Raw genomic sequence first — 21,678 nt, forward strand, 5'->3', positions numbered from 1 at the left:
CGGGTGGCTGCGGGTGGCAGGTGGCAGGAGGCGGATGGCGGGTCGTAGGTCAAACGAAGACGTAAACAGCCTCAGCATGGAATTCAATTAGAAAACTTTGACACGACCAAACTCATCTCATCTGTCGATGTCCATGACGACAGCGCAATGCTTAGCCTTCAACAGAACTACTACATAACTACAAAACCTCTCCCCTCCTACCATTCTGTCGACCCCACCGCATGTGAGAGCACGTGTACTCGTTTGTTCGTATAATCATCAACACCTTGGAGCAACCTTCGTTCAGCCTAAACCCGTTATTTTTACTAGTCGCTGTTGCTGTTTTCTGTTGCAGAATATGCTGCCTGCTTTTTTGAGCGTGCTAGTGTGGGAAATGCAACAACGTGTCGTTCACACTCACGCCTTCAACTTTTTCCTCTTCCTCTCTCATTTGCTTGTTCTCTCTCGCCTGCTCTCTCGCAGCTTCCAAAAATGCGGGCTGTCCTCCCGCTGCTGCTGCTGCTTCTACCTGGCAAACTTTAGTTTGCTTTGCTTTGCTTTCGCCCTGCTTCTTTTACTTTAATATTCGCCTGGCTGTCACGCGCTTTTTTGACAGTTCCTACGATTGTGTGTTGAGTTTTTGTGTAGGAGCGACACATCGTTGACACTAGAAGAGAGAACGTCACTGCGAGAGCAAGCTTTCAAAGAGAGAGGGAGAGAGCCAATGCGAGAGAGCTTTTCAACACACACTTGCTTGCCTGGTTCGTTTATCTGGTCTCATTGTGTTTTGGACTTTTCGGACTATTGAGTGAGATTCTTGCAAGTTAGGCGTGGAGATGTAGGCACTAGGTGGGTGGTTGGGTGGTCTTTCGGTTGCGAGTGCGGGTGTGGTAACTGGATGGTTGGGGACACATTCTTGTTTGGTGGGTTAGTTTGCGTGCCGTTTGCTGCATGCTTTTTATGGGACACTAAAAGAAATACTAGAGCACCATAATAACCAATTAAATATTAAATACTTTGTGCAGATTATGCAGCTGCTTTCGCGGATACACAAAGTACAATTGCTTCAGTTGGCGCTGGCTCGCGCTCAAACCCTTTGGGCATTATAAAGGTGGCAAATAGTGAGAACGTGGGTCGCGTCGCGTAAGAAAATCGCAAAACGTTTTCATGTTTTGCTTTCTTCTTTTTGCCTTTATAAGCTTTACTCATTACATTTCCGTTGATAGTTTTTTGTAGTTGAATTACTGCAGGATTATTGAGCTTACCACACTTAGAGACCGTTGAATAAAGAAGTCTTTAATATGTTACAATAGTAAAAGTACTAAGATTTACTGGGACAAAAAATATAAACTACATTTTTATGTTCAAATTTCCTGGCGACTTTTTATTTTTGTCTTATCTGAAAATTGAATTGAAACTTGAATAATAACTTCGAAAATATATGTATCAAATTTCGTATGATATATAAAAAACATTTACTTGTGTCCTTTATATATTATTCTTTGTAGGATAAAAGTTATTTTAAGTTATGTTTTATTTAATTTTAATAATTTTCGTATATTTTGAATCTTGTATTCAATTGTCTAGAATACAAAAAATAAAAAAGAATTATTTAAGTTGAGTATTGATTATAATAAATTTTGTTTATGTTTTGAATTTAGTATCCTTTTTGTAGAATATTAAAAAATATTTTATTTTTTTTTTAAATTTTAAATTTTTATGAATACTAATGATTAATATTTGTTTAAGTTATTTTTAAACTCTTTTGTATTCCTTAAATTTAGTATCTCATTTTGTAGAATACAAAAAAAAAATAGTTTATTTATATTTTCATTTATAAAATTATTATTAATATTAAAAGTATATTACTAATATTCTTAAGTTTTTTGTTATTTTTGTATTTATCAGAAATTTTTCAGTGCACAATTACGTCTACATTTGGCACATACTTACTAACTAGGAGTCTGGTCTGGTCTCGTCTTTGGTCTGTTTAAGTTTCTGCTGCTGCTGCTTCTGGCGCCCATAATAAAAGTAACGAACGTAACGAAAACAATTTCACGAAAGAAATCCTCAAAAAGCACACGGGACACGAGACTACACCCGCCACATTAAAATAACAAAATCCAAACAACGCAAACTTTTGAGTGCAAACCCAACAAAACCAGAGACCAGCAACTGAAACTTAAACTGAGACTGAGACTGTGACTGAGACTGATACTGAGAATGCGATTGCGAGTGAGCGACTGCGACTGCGACTGCGAGTGAGCCCGTGAAACGATTCGCGACTCTGAGCTTCGCGAATCCAGCGGGGAGGTGAAATCGAGGCTTCGTGTTGAGTTCGTGTGTGCTTCGGGTTGCGATTCATGGTCTCAGACAAAGCCTACATTTTGGGGAAAAGCTTTCTGGCCCGAGCACATATGCGAGGACGACAGAGTTGAGCCCAAGTAGTCAGAGTAGTGGAGCCACACGGTCCAGACGGGGCGCTCCGCGAACGCAATAACCAACAACGCGCACTGTGGAAACGCAAAAAAGAATGAAAAAATAAAGCAAGCAATAAAGAAAAAGAGATGTAAAAAATACAACAAGAAATTGAAGAATAGATTAAACTACAAAATTTGATTTCTATTAAACGTGAAGTGCAAAGCAAAAAAGCGTTTTGAATGTCAGCAACGAAAATGCTGAAGAGCTCGAGGCGAATTGCAGATGCGAATTGTATGTAAATGTAGATACATTGTGGCAGCCTCAAGCCATGTGCAGAGTAGTACTGCGAAAAGCCAGCGATATACTTGAGTAGTAAATTGTGCAAAAAATCGAGGAAAATACAGAAAAAAAATTTAACAGATTTTTTTTTGGGTAACAGGAAATAACCTTGAAAGCATCTGCGATTGGCATTGCGATTGCCTTTTGCGACAAGTTTTGGGGCAAGAGGCAAGTGTCGAGTGGCAAGTGGCAGAGGTGGCAGTGAAGAGTGCGTGTGCACTAAAAACACAGCGCCGTACAACATGGCGTATGGGTAATGAATGTGTGTGGTAGCTCGACATATGCAGTTAATGTGCGAGACGGCCGTGTGTTTCAATATTCGCACACATACACACACACATGCAGTGTGTGCGAGTGCGAGAGTGTGCGAGTGTGTGCGTGCCTACGTGCGTTCGTGTGCGTGCGTGCGTGTCTGTCTCGGGTTAGTGTACACACTGCGTATGTGTGATGGTGCCAAATAAATTATTAAGCAAATTAATGCACATAAATACTTGAGTTTCCACTATTTATCGTATCGTATTTATGTGGCATTCAACAACAACAACAATAACAACTTCGATGACGCATTCGAGAGTAGGGCAGAAGGTTAAATTACAATGGCAACGACAACAGCAACAGCAACAGCAACAGCAACAGCAACAACGACAACGGCTACTGTCGAAATTCGCCACGTACTGTAATTCGGATTCGGATTCGGAGTCCGAAAACATTAAAACCGATACCAATACCGAATCGCAGCACGCAAGTTGGCGATTTATAGGCGTGCGACCAACTACAAGCAGCTTCAGCTCCAGCTCAGCTCACCTCCCGAGACACGAGACGAGGCGAAGCTTGGAGCAGCAGCAACGCCACCCGCAATAACAAAGAGGCCCAGCGACTCCGACTCGGAGTGAATGTTGTTGCCCATCGTGGTGAATTGCGCAGACAACAGACAACAACTGAACGAAAGCCACGATAACAAGCAACAGCAATTAGTCATCACAAATATAAAACCAAAGATATAAACTAACGTTAATGCAACAAATTTCGTTATTTAAAACTTTGCAAAAGTAAAAGAACTAACTAAATTAACCAGAGAAAGAGAGAGAGAGAGAGAGAGAGCGCACGCGAGTGAGTGCGAGAGAGTGGGGGGAGAACGCGACAGCGGAAACTCACCACGAGTTTTGGCCTCTCTCTTCCATGTCGCTGGCAACGTTCTGAAGAAAACTTTCACTCTCGGCACAACGTGGCGGCGGGCGGTGCGAAAGCATCGAGCAGGAAGCGCAAAAAGTGACACACAAACACACTCACACACATACACACACAGACACAGCGCGCAGACACACGCATACATATACGTAATACGTATGTATATCGAGAAATGAACAGCAGCAGCAAAAACGGGGAGAAAGCCCACAGAAAACTAAACTAAACAACACGAATATCCGCAGTCGAAGCAAGGAGCAGAACAAAACTTTTGCATGCAAGCAGCTGACTGCCTGCAGGAAGCGTGCCAGGACAACGGCAACGGCAACAACGACGAAGGAGGAGCAGGAGCAGAAGCAGAAGCAGCTTACAACAGCAGCGGACAGTCCGGTGCTGACTGCTTCCCTGTCACAGCCATTGAATAGGCCTCTTCAACACGAACACTGGGCACAGGATACGGGCCGAGCACGCACGCAACGCAATTTTAATGTATCCTTAGAATTTCAAACAGGTGAGCGACATTCATTGAGGAAGTAACACAAAACAAACACACACACAGACACAAAAAAGTAGAAAAAAAATAGATTCAATGCTTATGACAACACAGTGAATGGGAAACGAACTAAAAGCCCCGCAAACTTTATCAAATATTCCAACTTAATTGTGCAACTGAAACCGAAAAGGAAAACACAACCATCCACATGCCATCCAGCAGTATCCTATTCAACTCGCACATTGTGAAAAAGTATCAAATTCTGCACAAGTGTTCACGATTAAACGAATTCCGATTGCTCAAATCGATCAAATGATTCACAACATTGTCCAGAGTTCAAGTGTGATTCGCTTTTGTGCGAGATAAAGTAATTACGACTAGATTTCTGTGCTCGATGTGGCTTACATCTTTGTTGAAAAAAGCTTAGTGAAAAGTTTGTGATTTGATAGCACAATATATGATAAATGCTAGTAGACATCGTAAAGATTTTATATGAGGATGTGAAGAAATTATGAATATATTTTTCCATCAAAGTTCATGCGAAGATTAAGTGATTTCATGTTAGGCAAGTAAGAAAACTGCAGTCGAGTGTACTCGATTGTGAGATAAAAGCAAAAATACTAAAAATATACCTTACAATATGTTTGGTAAATTGATTTAGTACTAGATTTAAAATATACCATAGAGTAGAAAATATACCATATTGTCAGCCAAAGCAGTTTACAAATTTATTAAGCCTAATTAATTGCTTGGTATTAAGTTTTAAGGTCTTTCAAAGTGAAAATGTTTTATAAACAGTTTGCAAAATAGTTATATTTGCTATTTTCAAATGTCTTTGATCTACGGAATAGAATTTGCAACTAATTTTTATTATATCATTAACAAAAGAAATTTGAGAAGTGAACGTATACTTAATTTTTAGATTCGATCTATTATAAAGCACTTTATTGGAATAATAGCAAAATGATACTAGTGAACGTAAATTAGAAAGCAGAGTATAGGCATGTTTGACTATTTCTATTTCAACAAATTAATTATGAAATAATTAAAAAAAAAACAAGATTAGACACATAATATGCGTATACTTGATATATTCACTTTACAATGCTAAAATATTTGAGTGTTCTACGATTCAGTCTTGATAATTTTAATTTGTATTTTTTGATATTAATATCATATTTTCAATTTGTGCGTATACTTAATATATTCATGTTAAAAGATAATCCTTGTTTGCAGTCAGCAATTAGTATATTTTAAGTTTTTAAGAGAATTTGAAAAACGAATATGCAACAAGAAAATATCCTATCTAATATATGATTTAAAAATGTAATAAGAATCTAGAAATTACCCAAAAATTACCACTGTGATCGGAGTACAAAAAAAGTGCTAGATTTAGCTGTATCCTCAAGGCTTTGTTTGGCACCGCAAGGACACTTTTAGTGCTCTATCAAATTTGCTGTTGTTTCACTAGTTTACCAATCAATTGTGTTCCAGCTCTCGCTGGTGATGTGGGGATGTGCCTCATGTGGTTTCGTCATTGAGCCATTTATCATTCGGGCCTACCTTGCCTGTGTTATTTATGTTACTTTGTCAACGTGGCTCGAAGATGGGAAAAGGAATGGAAAGGACTGGAAAGGAAATTAATAACGTAACCGTTGCTCGCTGACATCGACGCATAAGTAATAGTTATTTAATGAGTTTTTGGTCAGAATGTTTGCCAAAAACTTGTTTGTTGGCGCCATGGCATTTAATTAAAATTTGCGCCTAATTAAACGTCAAACGTGAACCAAAAACAGCGGCAGCAAGTCAAACAGCTGGCCGTACTAGGCGAATGAGTGATTTGCATGTCCTCCAACCAATATCCTGTTTGCCTCTTTGGGTGTGTTCGTGTGTCTCTTTTGACTTTTATAGATTGCAATTTCAAAATATAAATCAGCTTTTTAGCCGCCTGTCATTTGCGTACATTTGCATTCGCTGTTTGTCATTAATTGCAAATTAAAATTGAATTTGAATTCAAACTGAAATTGAAATTTGCGGAAATGCTTATGTTCTCGAGTATTTATGAGTGTGTTTCATGATTGATTCCCATTGGCAGCTTATGTCGAAATCATTTACCCCCCAAAAAACTACAATAATGCAGCTCCCATTTTGCGCATCTCACTCACTCTCTCTCTATCTCTCTCTCTGTCCCTCTCTGTGGTGCAAAACATTTTCACTGCCTCCCCAAGGATGCAGAATATAAACTCTCTTTTATATTTTGTTTTGTTTGTGCGCTCTCGCTTTAATTGCTGGTCGAGTATTTTAATTGCAAACTGCGTTGAGGTTTCGAGTGCGTTGGAGAATCGAGCGAGACGGGTGCCGAGAATTCTACTCCAAGTGGAGGTGTCGAGAGGTGCGGCGACGGCATCAGCACCAATTAGTGTGCAATTTATGCATGCGAAATGCGAGCTTTAATTGCCGCCGACATGCTGCCACAATGCAGCTGCTGCCACAGTCGAGGATCGTCGATGATGCAGTCAAGTGTTTGCAGTTTCAAACGACCTGGGATAAACGGGAACTGATAACTTGAAGAACTCAGTTTCCCACACACTTCCCCACTATTTAATATGCTGCTTATCCAAATAAAGTCATTAAGCCAGCTGAAAAAGAGCATACTTATTTTCTTGACCCTTACAGCGATCTTTTCTGTATAGTTATTATATTCCGCAAGTTGAAATATATAAAATATTTAATAGACTTTCTTCTACAAATTCTATAACGTGTTGTTTATATTGCAATGTTATATAGAATTTCGAAAAACAATTTAAAATTTGTATTTGTTGCTATGGTAATTTGCTTAGGTGGAAAAGCCCAAGTCGGATTGTAGTCTTCTTTTTCTTTGTAAATATTCCATCTTATTTTCTAATTTACTGTTCAGTCAATTAAAAAAGACTTTTGTTGCTATTTGGTGGAATATTCAGCCCAATTCATCAATAAATGATGACTCGATATACTTTATTATATGTATGTACATATGTATATAACAACTAAAAAAATAATATATTCGTTTTTGTACCCACTTAAAAATGTTTCACTATGCTAATGTTTATCAAACTGAAGAGAAGAAATATTACTTTTTTAAGAAAAAACTATTTAGCTAACTATTTAACAGATTATGATACAAGCAGGTATAAACTGTGAGATAAGATCAAAACAGTGCGGTATAATTAAAGTATACCAAAAGGATATATCTGGTATATTGTTATACTAATACATTAAAAATATACCATAGAGTGGAAAATATACCGATTATCAGCCAAAGCAGCTTAAACCCGTACTTAGTAGGCGCTTTTTTGCCATACAAAAGTATTCCGCAAATAACTTTTACAATATTTATCTGATCGCATTCAGATTTTCAGGAATTACACGAAAAGTAGTTATTATTGTATGTGTTTATTTAAGAATTGTTTCCTTCTTTCGATGTAGATATTTTTTAATAATTCGTATGACGCTGTGGTAATAACAATCATAGTAATTCTCATGATATTAATCATACGTCAAGTGTGCTGAGAAAATGCAATAAATATTTCAAGAGTCTACTAGAAGTTAGTATCATGATAATTATACTTTTGGCAATAGTAAAGTTAGAAGAATTTCAATGATGGCAATAAATATAGAGCAGTTCATAGGAATAATCTAGAAATAAAGCAGTAAACAATGAGCCAAATGCGAAATCAATAAACAAAGGCGACCAAAAACATAATTCAACAATCCAAATTGACATCCAATAATAAACAATGTGCGAGTACTTTTAGAAGTGGGTGTATATGTGTGTGTGTGTGTGTGTGTGTGTTCACGTCTGTCTGTGTGAGTTTTCCAATCATAATAATCGTTTATTCGCGTGGCTCAAGCCCACTGAGCCAGCTGGGATAACAGGACTCGTAATAAGCCCGCAATTAGTGTCATTCGATAGATTTGATAAGACCGACAACTGGATTTGAGTTGTGTAAATTAAAGTCCAGGCTAAAAGCCTGCATAAATGCCGGGGCTAAAAGGTTACTCAGTCCAGTTAGCAGTTCAATGGAGAAAGCTCCCTCTTCTGTTGTATGTGTGTCCCTTTTTATTTTTGTCTGGTTTTGCAATCAAATTGAAAAAGTTGTCGAGGCGAAGGACGAAGGGCAAATCGCAATTCCACTTTTATTAATATTTCTATTTGCCTATGCGTTTTGCAGAGTTCACTCCTCTGCTCCTCCATCACGTTTGTTGTCGACACTGAATGGAAGGAAAACTACTGAACATTCTTATTTTCTTTTTCTTTTTTTTTTTTTTGTGTGTGTGATGCTCCCTTCTTCCGCTTTTCATTTTGCTTTGCCATCAGTCGAATGTATGTAAGCATTTTCCACATTCCCATTTCGCATTCAGTGGTACACAGTTTCAATGGCATCGCCAAGGCTGAGTGGCTGATGCTGAAGAACTTTCGTATTAGGACAGGATACTTAAAGGACGCACACAAATGATGTTGTAAGGCGGCATTCACAATTGCCACCTCCCATTCCTTATTGCCCATTCCCCATTCTCCATTCCCATTTCTCATTCCTTATGCCTCTTATTGAAGTCCTTGTCCAAAACTAAAGTCTTAAGTGAATTAAGAGCAAAACTTGTAACATTTTCTTTACCTCGTTATTTCCGCCTCTCTCTCTCTCTCATTCTGTGTGTGTCTCTCTGTCTCTTTCTCCCTGTGGACTCTCAAGGTTTTTGCACTTAATGAGCGAGTCTTCGGCGTGTGAAGTGTTCGGAAGTTGAGTTCGTAAATAAAAAAGGATTACTTTTATGGCCCCGACCAGCGCCCAGTAAATACCTATTAATGATTTTTTCCCCCCTGGCCACCTGCTCACATTATTTCACCTGTCTCCTGTCTCGTGTCTCGTGTCAGTTGCTGTTTCTCTTTTGTTTCAGACTCAGACTCAGACTCAGTTTCACTTTGAGTTTGAGTTTGAGTTCGAGTTTGAGTTTCAGTTACAGTTGCTTTTGTTGTTGTTGCGTGCCTGTAAGTTCAAGTGTACAACGTGGCGTATACTTGCTCTTTTAATATAACAAGATTGATTGTTATGGCCTGGCTATGAAACCAATCTAACCACAGTGCACAGTCTGTCACTCTTCCCTGATTCTTTTTTTGGCCTTTGTTTTTGGTACTGCAGCCAAGCAGCCAAACAGCCAAGCAGCGATGCCAGGCATCGAGCCAAAAGCAGCCACTTAATGATATCGAGCACATTTTGCGGTCTTCGGAGCCTGCTGCTAGCCGCAAAAGGCAACAGCTTGGTCAAGGATAAAGAACGGGTCAAATATTGGCATATATATGAACATATACGTATATTTTCATTTTCTGTATTTGGCACGGCTCTCCATTATTAATTTGTATTGCCAGCAATTAAAATGTTTTATTGCGTCTACAAAATGAACCATAAATTCCATTTTAAAAGCGATTTGCATGCCCAAAATTTCGAGCGAATTTCCCATTTTGCTGATAGTTTTATATACAAATTTTAGATATAAATTTATTTATGAAAGAGAAATCTTAGACATCAAAAAAAGCTGCTTAATAACAAGTTATTATATCTTCAATATAAACCAATAAAATTAATTCTAATTTCCTTTTCACTACAATAAATTTAACTTAATCTTATCTTATCTTGTTAACGTTAAATGCCCGAATTATTTATTAATTATTTAATTCTCTATAAAAATAAAATTGAAGCTTTTAAAATTCAAATACTATAGAGGATTTCTTAATAAATTAATTAAACAATTGGATTTTGAAAGATGATTGACTTGAATTTTGATTATTATTATATTCTTTACTTTTTCTCAAATTAAAATCAGTTTTTGATAAATAATTCCAAGTTTTATACAACTACAAACTTTAAGCATTTCATATTAAATATTCTCACTCAACTTAGAATGCATGTCACTGTCATGATTAGAATCACTTAAATGGAATTTAAGGTGCTAAAATGTTTACAGTCAACAAAAATGATTAATATGCGGGTGATAAATAATAATAATAAACTAAAATGCGCACTTGAGTAATAAACTAGTGTGTGATGTTCTTTGATTTAGTATTAAACTTATACTGAGTCCATTGATTTCAACAATTTGTTAACATTTTTAAAAGCCATTGAACTAAAAGTTGAGTAAGCTGCAAACTTTTATTTTAGTTGGACGAGCACAATTCTAGTTTATCGCTGGCAGGACATCAGACATCAGGATAGGACAGAACTGACAGTGGGATTTTTGTTTTATTTTTTTGTAAGGAACACGTAAAGAATTGCACATGTCGCAGAGAAAGAGTTCTCGCCTGGATGGGATAAATGGAACTGTCATGACATAGGAATGGGAATGGGAATGTCCTCGACTTCGTTTTCGTTTTCGTTCTCGCTGTTTGCGCCTACGCGACTGTTTTTTTGTCTATTTGACTGAGTGTGTCTATAAGTTGCGTGAGTTCTTCTACTCTCAGACATTGTACACACTCCATAGTTGTCTATAGTTGTCGGCTGTTGGCTCGAGTGCGCCTTGCTAACCTGCACTCATAGTTGTTAAACTAACTTTCGTGACTGGACTGGACTCAACTGGAGGAACTGGAGCTGGGAGGAACACAGTGTCTGACATAGACAGCCAGTTGCCAGTTGCCAGTTGGTTTTGGTCTCACTGTCTCTGTCTGACAGCAGGCGCCCCTCCTCTACTCCTTGCTTGTCTGCTCCTGCGGGTTGGCACAACTTGGCACACGCTCTCATCCTTATCCACAGGCCAGATAGTATGCAGTAGTTTTCATTTGCCTTTTACATTTCCACATTTCCTCCTTGGCTTGTTTGCGTGTCTGTGCATAGGCAGCGTCGACGTCGACCTACTCCGAGCTCCGAGAGACGCCGCTTTGCATATTTATTTTATTTGATTTGCTTTGGTATATATATTTTTTTTGTATTATTCGTGGGGACCCCATTCCAAGGGACACGCCTTTCCTTGGCTTGCATAACGCGACGTGTGATTAAAAATTCGTAATTTGTTCGCTTCCCTAGTCGCGATTCGTATTCATACTTTTACTTTTTGTCTTATTTTCTTATACTTTTTCTTCTTCTTCTTTTTGGGCCACATGGCTCTCTTTCTTTGTGTCACGCGGCTGTCTTTTCATTATTTAGAGGAGCATACCTTAAGGCGTTCAGGCATGTCAGGACATTCCCAAGTTAGGGGCGATTCTCTCCACCATTTGCAGGCAGTTGAACTGTCGACAGTCTCGCTTTTTGCTTTTTGCTTTTTGCTTTTCGCTTTTTTTTTGTGCTTTTTACTTTTCGCATTTCTCATTTCGCTTTTGAAGCGTGCTTTCTGCTTTGTTTTTTTCGTTTTTTTTTTGCTTTTTCGTGCTTCATTAATATTTAATTAAAAAATCAATAGTTGACATGTAAGTCAGCGACGTTTCGTGGCTGTGTTTGTTGCTTTTCTCGTTGCTTCTTCGGTTGTTTTTTGTTTTTTCTTCTTCACATATTACATACACTTTTCAAATACCTTTGCTGTCTTAACTTATGCATATGCATGGCGCATATCTTATTACAACAGATTTTCTTTTGCCTTCCCTGTTTGCCAGCTACGTGACGCTCCACTTTTTCTTTTTATTTCATTTCTTTGTGTTTTTTTTTAAACCCCGGAACCTTTTACACTTCTTCTTCGTGCTTACTACAGTTTTTTCTTCGGCTTCCTTGCAAAAGCAAATTGAAAAAACTCAAAGTGAAAAATGTGTTGCATATCCAAGAGGCGCGTCATGTGAAATTCTTACTGTCAGCATTAGTTACAGCAACGACTACTTGGCTAAAAATGGCATATGTTATCTTGATCATTCGCAATAAACATATTCTTTGACAAATTCTTGTGCTTCTTGCGGCATTCACTATGATAAACTGGGTTGCACTCGCTTCGTCGTGCCTACAAATATGTTATGTATAATCTCGATAATAAATGGCAATTGGAAATTCAGTATTGCATTTTGAAAGTACGTGTGTTCGTGTTCACGACTTGGAGATACCCTGTGATGCAATAGAATTCAATTTATGTATTCCCAGAAATATTTTCAGACACGTACACAAGCTTGCAAATACGCTACGAATTGTGTACGTGATGAATTTTATTACTTGGCATTAGGAATGCGCTTTCAATTTACGGCAAAAACTGCTTTAATTTTTAAATGGAAAATGTGCTTGCTTAAATCGTTTTCGGGTCTACATTTTTCTTTAAAATGTAAAACACATGAAAGCTACTCGCAAAGCATTTTCAATAAAATGAAAACAGAGCGAAAGCGACATTATCTTTAAAACTTGCAATTATAATATACCAAAGAAATATAAAAACTTCATCATGTACATTAAAATTTATGATATTAATATACTGAAAAATTAAAAAAATATACCAAGATATGTATTTGGTACATTGATGTACTATTATATTTTCAAGAAATAATATTATATTATTATGATTTTGCAAGTTTATATACCGAAAGCTTTATTTGATATATCGATATACTATTACTTTTAAAGTATACTATTTAGTATAAAATATACCAAAATGTCGAATGTTTCAAAAAAATATAAATCCGAAAGTGGTATTATTATTATAATATACCAAAAGCTATGTTTGGTATGTCAATATACTACTATATTTAAAGTATACCATATAGTATAAAATGTACGAAATTGTCGACCAAAGCAAATAATATCCTTCAGTCGCAGCCATTTTTTGTAGGTTATTTCACAGAGTTCTAGTTCGTTTTTTGTGTTGACTTCCTGAACCGAAAGACCTGTCCCATAGATACAATTATTTGTTAACTTTGTAATAAAGGCAACATATAATTACATTTTAAAAATCAATAGATTCAGCTGTGATATGTTGTTCAACTCGCTGTTGGTCAAACACAAGCGCTTATTTCAACAGTTCGATGGTTTCTTTTTTTACGCTTGCACACGTGTGTTTGTAGTAAATTTCGTTATGATTATTAGCAGATTCGCACACACACACACATACACACATAAATACTGGAATATATGAATGTATGTGTGTGTTGTACTCGTAATTCAGAGTTCGGTTCGCTTAAATAGCCAACGGGCTCTTGTGCAGGTAATTGAGCTTTAACATGCTCAAAGCTTATTAATACATGTACGTGAGCATTATTTTTGGGAGTGTCTGTGTGTGTATACATACACGCTAGAGTGTGTGTGTACTTTATGGAGCTTTGTTTTGTTTGGCTTGCGTTTATTTTTATTCAATGTTGTTGCTCTCGTTCTGTGTTCTGTGTTCTGTGTTCGTCGTGGTCTTCTGCCCAGTTGAGTGTGTTATGTGACATAATTATCCCACAGGCTGAGAGCTCAAATCCCCTTGGCAATCGTCAGCTTGTGTGTAGAAATGTTGGCATGGTTGGCCCCCATCTTCTTCATCTCTTTTTGTTTCTGTCTGAATGTGGAATTATTTATTTGCGCCGCATTAAAGTTGGCATGGAAGTCTGTTGTTCCACTTTAATTTAAATGAATTTTTGCTTGTTTAACACATTTATTGTGATCTCACGTTTTGCACGTTACGCAAGCTATCTAGCTATCCTTGGCTTATGGCAATCTTTTAGATGTCAGATCTTTAAGATTTATTGACAGCAAGCGGAAATGGGCGCATTCACATGCTGACGCATGACTGCGACTCTCTCTCTCTCTTTCTGTGTGTGTGTTTTGTGTGCTGCGCTACCTTTTTTTACGCGCAATTAACCCAGTTACAAGTTCGACATGCCGCAAACGAGACACACAGAAGCTCACACTCACATACACGCTAGCACGCACACACATAGACATCCTGCATTTATCATAATTACTTCCCAGAATATTTTCTCGTTTTTTTTTTTGTTGCTCTGCCAAAATACGGCTGAAAATGTTGATGAATGCTTCGGGTACAACGTTCCCCACGCGCGCACACACACACATACATATATACATACATGCAACATGTCGCACGCAGAGTCCCCGCAGCCTTTAAAAAAAAAGTCAGCGTTAAATTTCACAAAAAAAAAGAGGGGAGCAAAAAAGAGCACAAAGCAATATAAAATGGAGGCAAACTGGCTGACTGCTTAATGTTTTAATATGCCTTCAGCAACTATTAAGAGGAGTTGGCATTAAGTGCCAAGCACATATTAAACATCAATTATTTATAAATAAAAGCGCAGCTCACTTACGCACAAAGTATTTTATAGCATACTTATGGCGGCGCCAACAAGTGAGAGAGAAAGCAAGAGAGGGGGAGAGGGCGAGAGAGAGACAAGTAAGCGAGGACAATGAAACCAAGGCGGCAACAAATGCCCCGACATAATTGTGCTTGCAATTATTTCAGAAATGCAAACAACAACAACAACAGCAACGAGAGTGAGAATTGCAGTTTAGCAGAGAACGAAACGAAACGAAACGAAACAAAACGATAAGGCGAATAATAAATAAAGCAGCCACAGATAAAATGAGAAAACAAACAGCCACACACGACAATCATGAAATGCAAATGCCAAAAAGCTGCAAAATAAAAGAGTGAGCGAGACAGAAAGTGTCACATGCATATGTGTGTATGTGGGTAGGTACAAGTTATTTTTCAAATCAAACAAAAACCAAGCGCCCATTGACAATGACAATAACAACAACAACAACAGTAGCAGTGAGAGCCAGCCAGACACAAAAACAATGCACAGTGGAACCGAAATGTAAATTTACGCAGACAACAATTGAGAATCATTGCAAATTGAGTTGCTGAATAATTTTGCGTTTTTCAACAGTTTCGATTTGACATCGGTTATCGATTGAAAAGTCGCGGTATTAATTAATATTTATTTGCGCAGCGCATTTGTGTGTGTGTGTTTGCCACACTGTGCTGCTGTCGTTGACGCCGCCTGGCACAAACCAGAGTAACAAATTCCAAAAATGTCACATTGCGCACATGAAAAATGTCCTTGTGACAGCAGCGCAAAGCGCCAAACGCCAGCGTGTGTGTGTGTGTGTGCGTTGTGTGTGAGTATGTGTGTGGCCTGGTATCCAGTTAGTCAGTGTGTGCGTGTGTGTGTGCATTGTTGTTGGCTTTGCAAAGCAAGGTCATGAGTAAATACGCTGGAGCATGCTGTTTATTCTACAACAAAGCCAAGCCAAGCACAAAAAAAATACACATACTCACAATTTATTGTTAAATATACAAATGCACACACACATGTATGTATGTACATATGTGTGTACACATACCAAATATGGTAGCCAGATGCTTCTTATTGATGTCGATACATACGGACGATATAAACACACATATGTATATTCATTTGTTTGCTTGTATTGAGTGCTTACTTGCCAATTTGTAGTGGAAACAAATGCAAATGTGTATCCGTAAATCAAAAAGGACATTATTGGCTGCTTGTTAGGGCTAAGCACTATTGCTTGCCATTTACATATGCGTACAATATGTACACATTCACACTCACACTTCACTTGCTTTTGATATTTCAAATGGCCGACGCATTGACGTTGGCCGTCATGAAAGCATTTACCATTTACCATTTAGCAGTCAGAGTGCAGTGGTCAAACAACAATAAAATTGTACCAAGAACCAAAAAGGCAGCAGCTGGGAAAACACGGCTTTAATAATTTAAGACTTTAATGAAATTACACGCGCTAGTAAATATTTATTATTCGATTGGCGAAATTCTATCGAGCAAGTAAACCTTGAGGCTTTATTTATGATATTAAATATGGGTAATTCTCTGGCAAAAAAAGCCTCTGCTATTTATAGTAAAACAAATATAAACTGAAACAATTTTATGATCTGGATTATTTTATTTATTATTTTAGATCTGGATTAGCTCTATTTTAGAACTTTTCCTTCTTTACAATATAGATATATATAGATTTCTTCATTTTTTATTTTCTTGTAAGAATTCATTAATTTTTGTAATTATCCTAAAAGAGAAAAATAAATAAAAACAAATTTCTTGGTATATGATTTTTTCACTATATGATTATCTCACAATAATGTCCCACGCGAGATATAGAATTAAAATAGCAATATATTCTTACTGTAGTAATAGTTATTATTATTAATTTTTGTTACGTTCATAAACTTTGTTTATGAATTATGAAAGCTTGAGCCAATATTCGCAGAATATTTGAAAAAAAATCCCTAAGGCTAGCATTAAACAATTTTTGTTAAATATTCAAATATTCAACATGTTTTATTTTTTATGTGAATATTCGCTAAATTTAAGAATTTCAATTTAAAATGGAAAAGAAGATAAAACGAAACATATTCGTTTCCTGTGGGTCAAATCAAATATAATTGCCACATTCATCATACGCCTAGTAGCTCAATAAAAGTGAATTTTTTGCAGCGCAGGCAATTTCTTTTTTTTGCACTCTGTGGTACCTGGGGGCATAGCAAAAGAAAAAATAAAACATCAAATAAATTGCAGATAAGATCAATGCTATCATTATAATTGCTTTTAATTTGTGAATTAGCGATTACGTGTTCTTGCCATATCTAAGCAATTTGATTGATTGCTTTGTTCAGTTGTTGTGTCGTTTATGATTCAAAACACGCAAACTGCGGTTAATCAAATCAACAAAATGGTGGCACAGATACTATGAACTATTTTAAATAATCAACAAAATGGTTGTCGAATTTGGGAGCTCTGTTGTTTAGAATGGCTTTAAGCAATAGCAATTGTTGCCATTGGCAATTTAAAATTTATTCATTTATTTCAAAATGGATTCAAGATTTCAAGTTGCAAACATTATCAGTGATAATTTCAATTTCAATTTAATTTTAAATTCAATCAAAGTTAAATTTGCGACAATTATTAGCTAAAACTAAGTGCAATATTCATCTATTTATAAATGGCATCAAGGTTAAATACTTGAATGTTTCCAATTTTTATAAGCTCTATCAGTGGTGAAATATTTCTAAAATAATTGCAAAGTACATCGAGAGCAGTTCGTTTGACTTTTTGTGATAAATGTGTTACATATGCATATTCTGGCTTGTATGTCGATAATTGAATATTTACCAAATGATCAATCGCTTGCAACCGAGAGTGCAAATAGCGAACAAAGAGCTTGATGTGCTCGGCAAACAACAATATCTGAGCAGGTCCGGCGAGTGAGTGCCAAAGTGTGAGCTGGGCAATTTTGTCTGTGAATTTATGAGCGACGCTTTCCGCTGCTGCCGCTGACGTTGTATCCGCCTGGGCGAGAGATTGTGTGATGGTCGGATGGCCTGATGGAGGAGAAGGGTCTGGAGAAGGGTGGTGGACTCGCATTGTTGTTTGGGCCAAAGTTGGCATATGCGCATGAATAATGAAGAATGAAGCGAGGGGTGCAAGTTCTTTCTATTGATTTCGAACATACACATATACGCGCTGAAAGGCCCAAACAAAAGGATGGTTTTGTACCCAGTTAGTGGCAGCAGTCAGCCAGCCAGCCATTGAGCAACTGGGCCATACTTGTGCGTATTCAAATGTATCTCAGTGTGTGTGTGTGTGTGTGTGTGTGTGTGTGACTCTGGAGATTAAGCCATTGTTTGTAATGGGAACCACAGCTAGAGTCTGGCTGAGTTGCGGCTTAGTGACTGCGTTTGCAAACAAAACAACTTTGCAAGCGACTGTTCAGTGTCTACGACTAATTTATACTATTTCTGCAAATTATGAAGGACACCAGCTAATAAACAAATGATATTGCAATGTATTGTATTTTCACCAGGTCGAAATCCAAAATAAATAGCTTGAAACTAAGCACAATTTGATTGCATCAGCTTAACATGATTCCACAAAAAGAGTTTCTAAACTTCCATTGTCGATTTTGTTGCATGATTCATGCTTAGCAAAGTTTTAAAATAAATTGTATTTTCACTTAAGCTTAAAGAGTGTTTGTCTTCAAATTGAAAGCATTTAAATTTTATGGCTTCTGAGACATTAGAATGCAAATAGCCGAGCATCTATTGCACATAATTTATGACAGTCTCCACTTGGCAGTTACCTAAACTCCCATTAAGTTATGGCATCCTTGTGCCCATTTGATTGCCGGGTATAAAAGAAAAGTCTCGTTGACTTATATGCTCGCAGCTCGCAGCCGTTTTGCTGGAGCTGGGGCATAACCTATATTCTCTGTTGTTTAACCAAAAACAAAGCAAAACAAAACGAAAAAGAAAAGAGCCAACTAACTGTGCCCATTCCATTAACATTTCGCTTTCTCATCCCTTTCACAACAGCAGCGCCGACAGTGTAATGCGCCTTGGGGGCAGTGGTATACCATACGACGGTGACCCCCTGACAATGAGCGCAGCTGGCAATGACTATGCCGAATTATGCGATCTTGGACCCTCACGCTGGAGTGCACGCGCCTATGGTTACCATGCAACAGCAGCAGCAAATGCGGCCGGTATCGGTATCGGAGGCATCGGAGTTCCGGGCGCCACACAGTCATCATCGAGCGTGCCCACGGGCGGCTCAGCCGGCCTCAGTGCACATCATTTACGCAGCAGCGCGGCAGCGCCAAACAGTTACGAGGCCGAGGATATTGGTCTGGCCTTTGGCATGATCAGTCCGCCACCTGGCAGCGGACACGGACACGGACAGGGTCACGTCGGCCATTACGGCGGCAGCGGCGTCGGGAGTGCCGGTGGCATTGGCTCCCGTGTGGGGAATAGCACCAGTTCGTTGCGTGGCAGCGGCGGTGCTGGAGGCGGCGGACGCTCTGGACTCTATTATTCGCCGCCGGGCACATCGTACACAATCATTGAGCGACCACATTCGCCGCATTACTATTACAATTCGGCGGGTGTGCCAACGAAGGGTGGCTCGTTGCCGGGTCGCGGTTCGGCGTATCTCAGCTCCTCACCATCCAGTCACATGGCCGCTGGCACGGCGGGCACGCTGCCCACATCGACGGCGGCCAGCGGACGTCATGGCGCCTCGGCGATGGGCAATGGCAACAAGAAGCGGCCCATCTCACCGGAGCAGGTGCTGCGCATGTTTGGCGCCACACAGTCGTCATCAGTTCCTACGAGTAGCTATCACTACAGCAACGGCGGCACGCGGGATCGCGATCGAGAGCGCACAGGGCGACGCAGCCCAGCCAGCAGTCCGCCCTCGACGACGCATCAGGTGAGTAGCTAAAAAGTATTTCATAAACAGCTTAATACTATTGTATTATTTCCTTTTTGGCAGATCTATCGAGATCGTGAACGAGATCGGGATCGAAGTGTGCCCAATATACACGAACTTACGACGCGCACTGTTTCCATGTCGCGTGATCAGCAAATCGATCATGGTTTCGGCATCTGCGTCAAAGGAGGCAAAGACTCAGGTAAGAGCTTCAAATGCACTTACTATTCCAGCCTGGAAGTATGCTACACATTTTTGTAGGCTGCCTTTGAACTCTCACACTTTTTTACTGCGCCCGCCTGAAAGTATGCAACAAATTTTGTAGCGCTGCCTTTGACTTTGATTATTCTTGTACCAGCTACTAGCTAGCAACATTTGCTAGCTACCAGACTTTATCCGTGTTGATTCGTTGTTCCGCCCAGTTTACTTCAAGTGCATTTGCTTTGGCCTTTTCTCGCTCACACACACACACGTGTAGCTTTTTTACTATTTCATGCAATTTAATTTTCAATTGGATTTTATTGTCTGTCGATTCGTTTTGCTGCTACAAATCGCCAGCAGCAGCAGCTTTGACATTTTCGCAGCTACAGCCCAGCGCAGCGCAGGGCAGCGCATTTTGCAGCTGGTCACCTCATGCGATGCCCATCTGCCACTTGCCACCGGCCAGCTGCCACCTTGCCACCTCGCCACCATTTGCACCAGCTGGTTGTGGTCCCTCCACATTCTGTCGGCCATTTTATTTTTAGTTTTCAACGTGCGACGGCTTTAAAATCGATAAAAAATCTATTTAAGTCACCAAGCCCTCTATGCGAGGCCCTTCCATCTATCAATTTATCGTATCCATGAACTCTCTCGCTCTGTCTCTTTCTGTCTCTGTTTTCACTTGGCTGTGCAGCTGCTTTCAGGCCAGGCAAACACACACGTGCTTTATAAATTAAACATAAAATGGTTGCCACACACACAAACACACACTCGCATACATAGTTGCACACCTTTGGCCAGGCTTAATGAAAAAGGCTTACAAAAACAAAAACCAACCAAAAAAAAAATAAAAAAAACAACAAAAATAAATGGGCCAAATTGTACGGCGGGTGAAAGGTGTGGCGGGTTGTGTGTGTCTTTTATTAAAAGTTTAATACGCACAGCTTGCTAATTGATTTTGTGTGCTTTTCTTCCCATTTCACCACTCCCTCAACCATCTTCTATTCTTTGTGTTTTTATTTTTTGATTTTTTATCACCAGGCTTAGGTGTTTACATCTCACGCATCGAGGAGAATTCGGTGGCGGAACGCGCCGGTTTGCGACCCGGTGATACAATCCTAGAGGTGAACGGCACGCCATTCACTTCAATCAATCACGAGGAGGCGCTTAAGGTGAGCAAACCTGCATATGTTCTTTTTTATATATATACATATTTTTTTTTTTTGCTATCGATACAATCTTTTTGATATCTTTCAGTAGCTAATGTTGTTCTTTAGCGAAAATCGATTAGAGCACACTTATTAGAACAGCGCAATATCAAAAGAGAAAGAACGAACGTGAGAGAGAAAGAGTGTGAGGTTAAAAGGGGTTACAAGTTTTAGAAAAGTGGCCTGGGCCACGTCAGAAGCCTATTCTATGAGTACACTATAGTATAGTGTATATACGAAAAGATAATTTAATTGTACACTTTATTGATTTTTAATGTGATTTCGCTACGATGGGCTACTTGTTTGCCTGTTAATAGTTGCGATAAGAGGCGTTCACTGCATTTCAGGCCATCGCTTTTTATGTGCGCCACTTTGGCAAAAGTACCCACAGTCCTCTCCCCCTTTCTATCTGTAACACCCTCGGCACTTATAGCCCAAAACAACGATGACAACAAAAGGCAGGCAAGCAAGTTAGACAGCTGCCGTCTGACAACGAAAGTCAATTTATTGTGGAATATTTTATGTGACACGTTATGATAGTCAATATAATTCTTCATATTGCTACCAGTAAGCAATAGCTAGCAGTGTGTGTGTGTATGTGCGTGGTTGTATCAAATGCAAAGGACATTTGACTACAACTACAACTACGACTAACACTAGGATTGGGACTGAAA

The 21,678-nt window shown here is 38.7% G+C and overlaps 1 protein-coding gene across 1 annotated transcript in view; it reads left to right on the forward strand.

Moving 5' to 3' along the window:
• The first annotated feature begins 3,141 nt into the window (after nucleotides 1-3,141).
• The window catches only part of LOC117567644 (uncharacterized), a 42,568-nt gene continuing 24,031 nt past the window's right edge, over nucleotides 3,142-21,678 (forward strand). The window contains 4 exon segments of the mRNA XM_052003439.1: nucleotides 3,142-4,435; nucleotides 18,704-19,595; nucleotides 19,659-19,797; nucleotides 20,838-20,968. Of these exon segments, the coding sequence (XP_051859399.1) occupies nucleotides 18,717-19,595; nucleotides 19,659-19,797; nucleotides 20,838-20,968 (1,149 nt within the window). The 5' untranslated portion in view covers nucleotides 3,142-4,435; nucleotides 18,704-18,716.

The sequence above is a fragment of the Drosophila albomicans genome, chromosome 3 (assembly GCF_009650485.2).
Source record: "Drosophila albomicans strain 15112-1751.03 chromosome 3, ASM965048v2, whole genome shotgun sequence".
NCBI classification, from domain to species: Eukaryota; Metazoa; Arthropoda; class Insecta; order Diptera; family Drosophilidae; genus Drosophila; species Drosophila albomicans.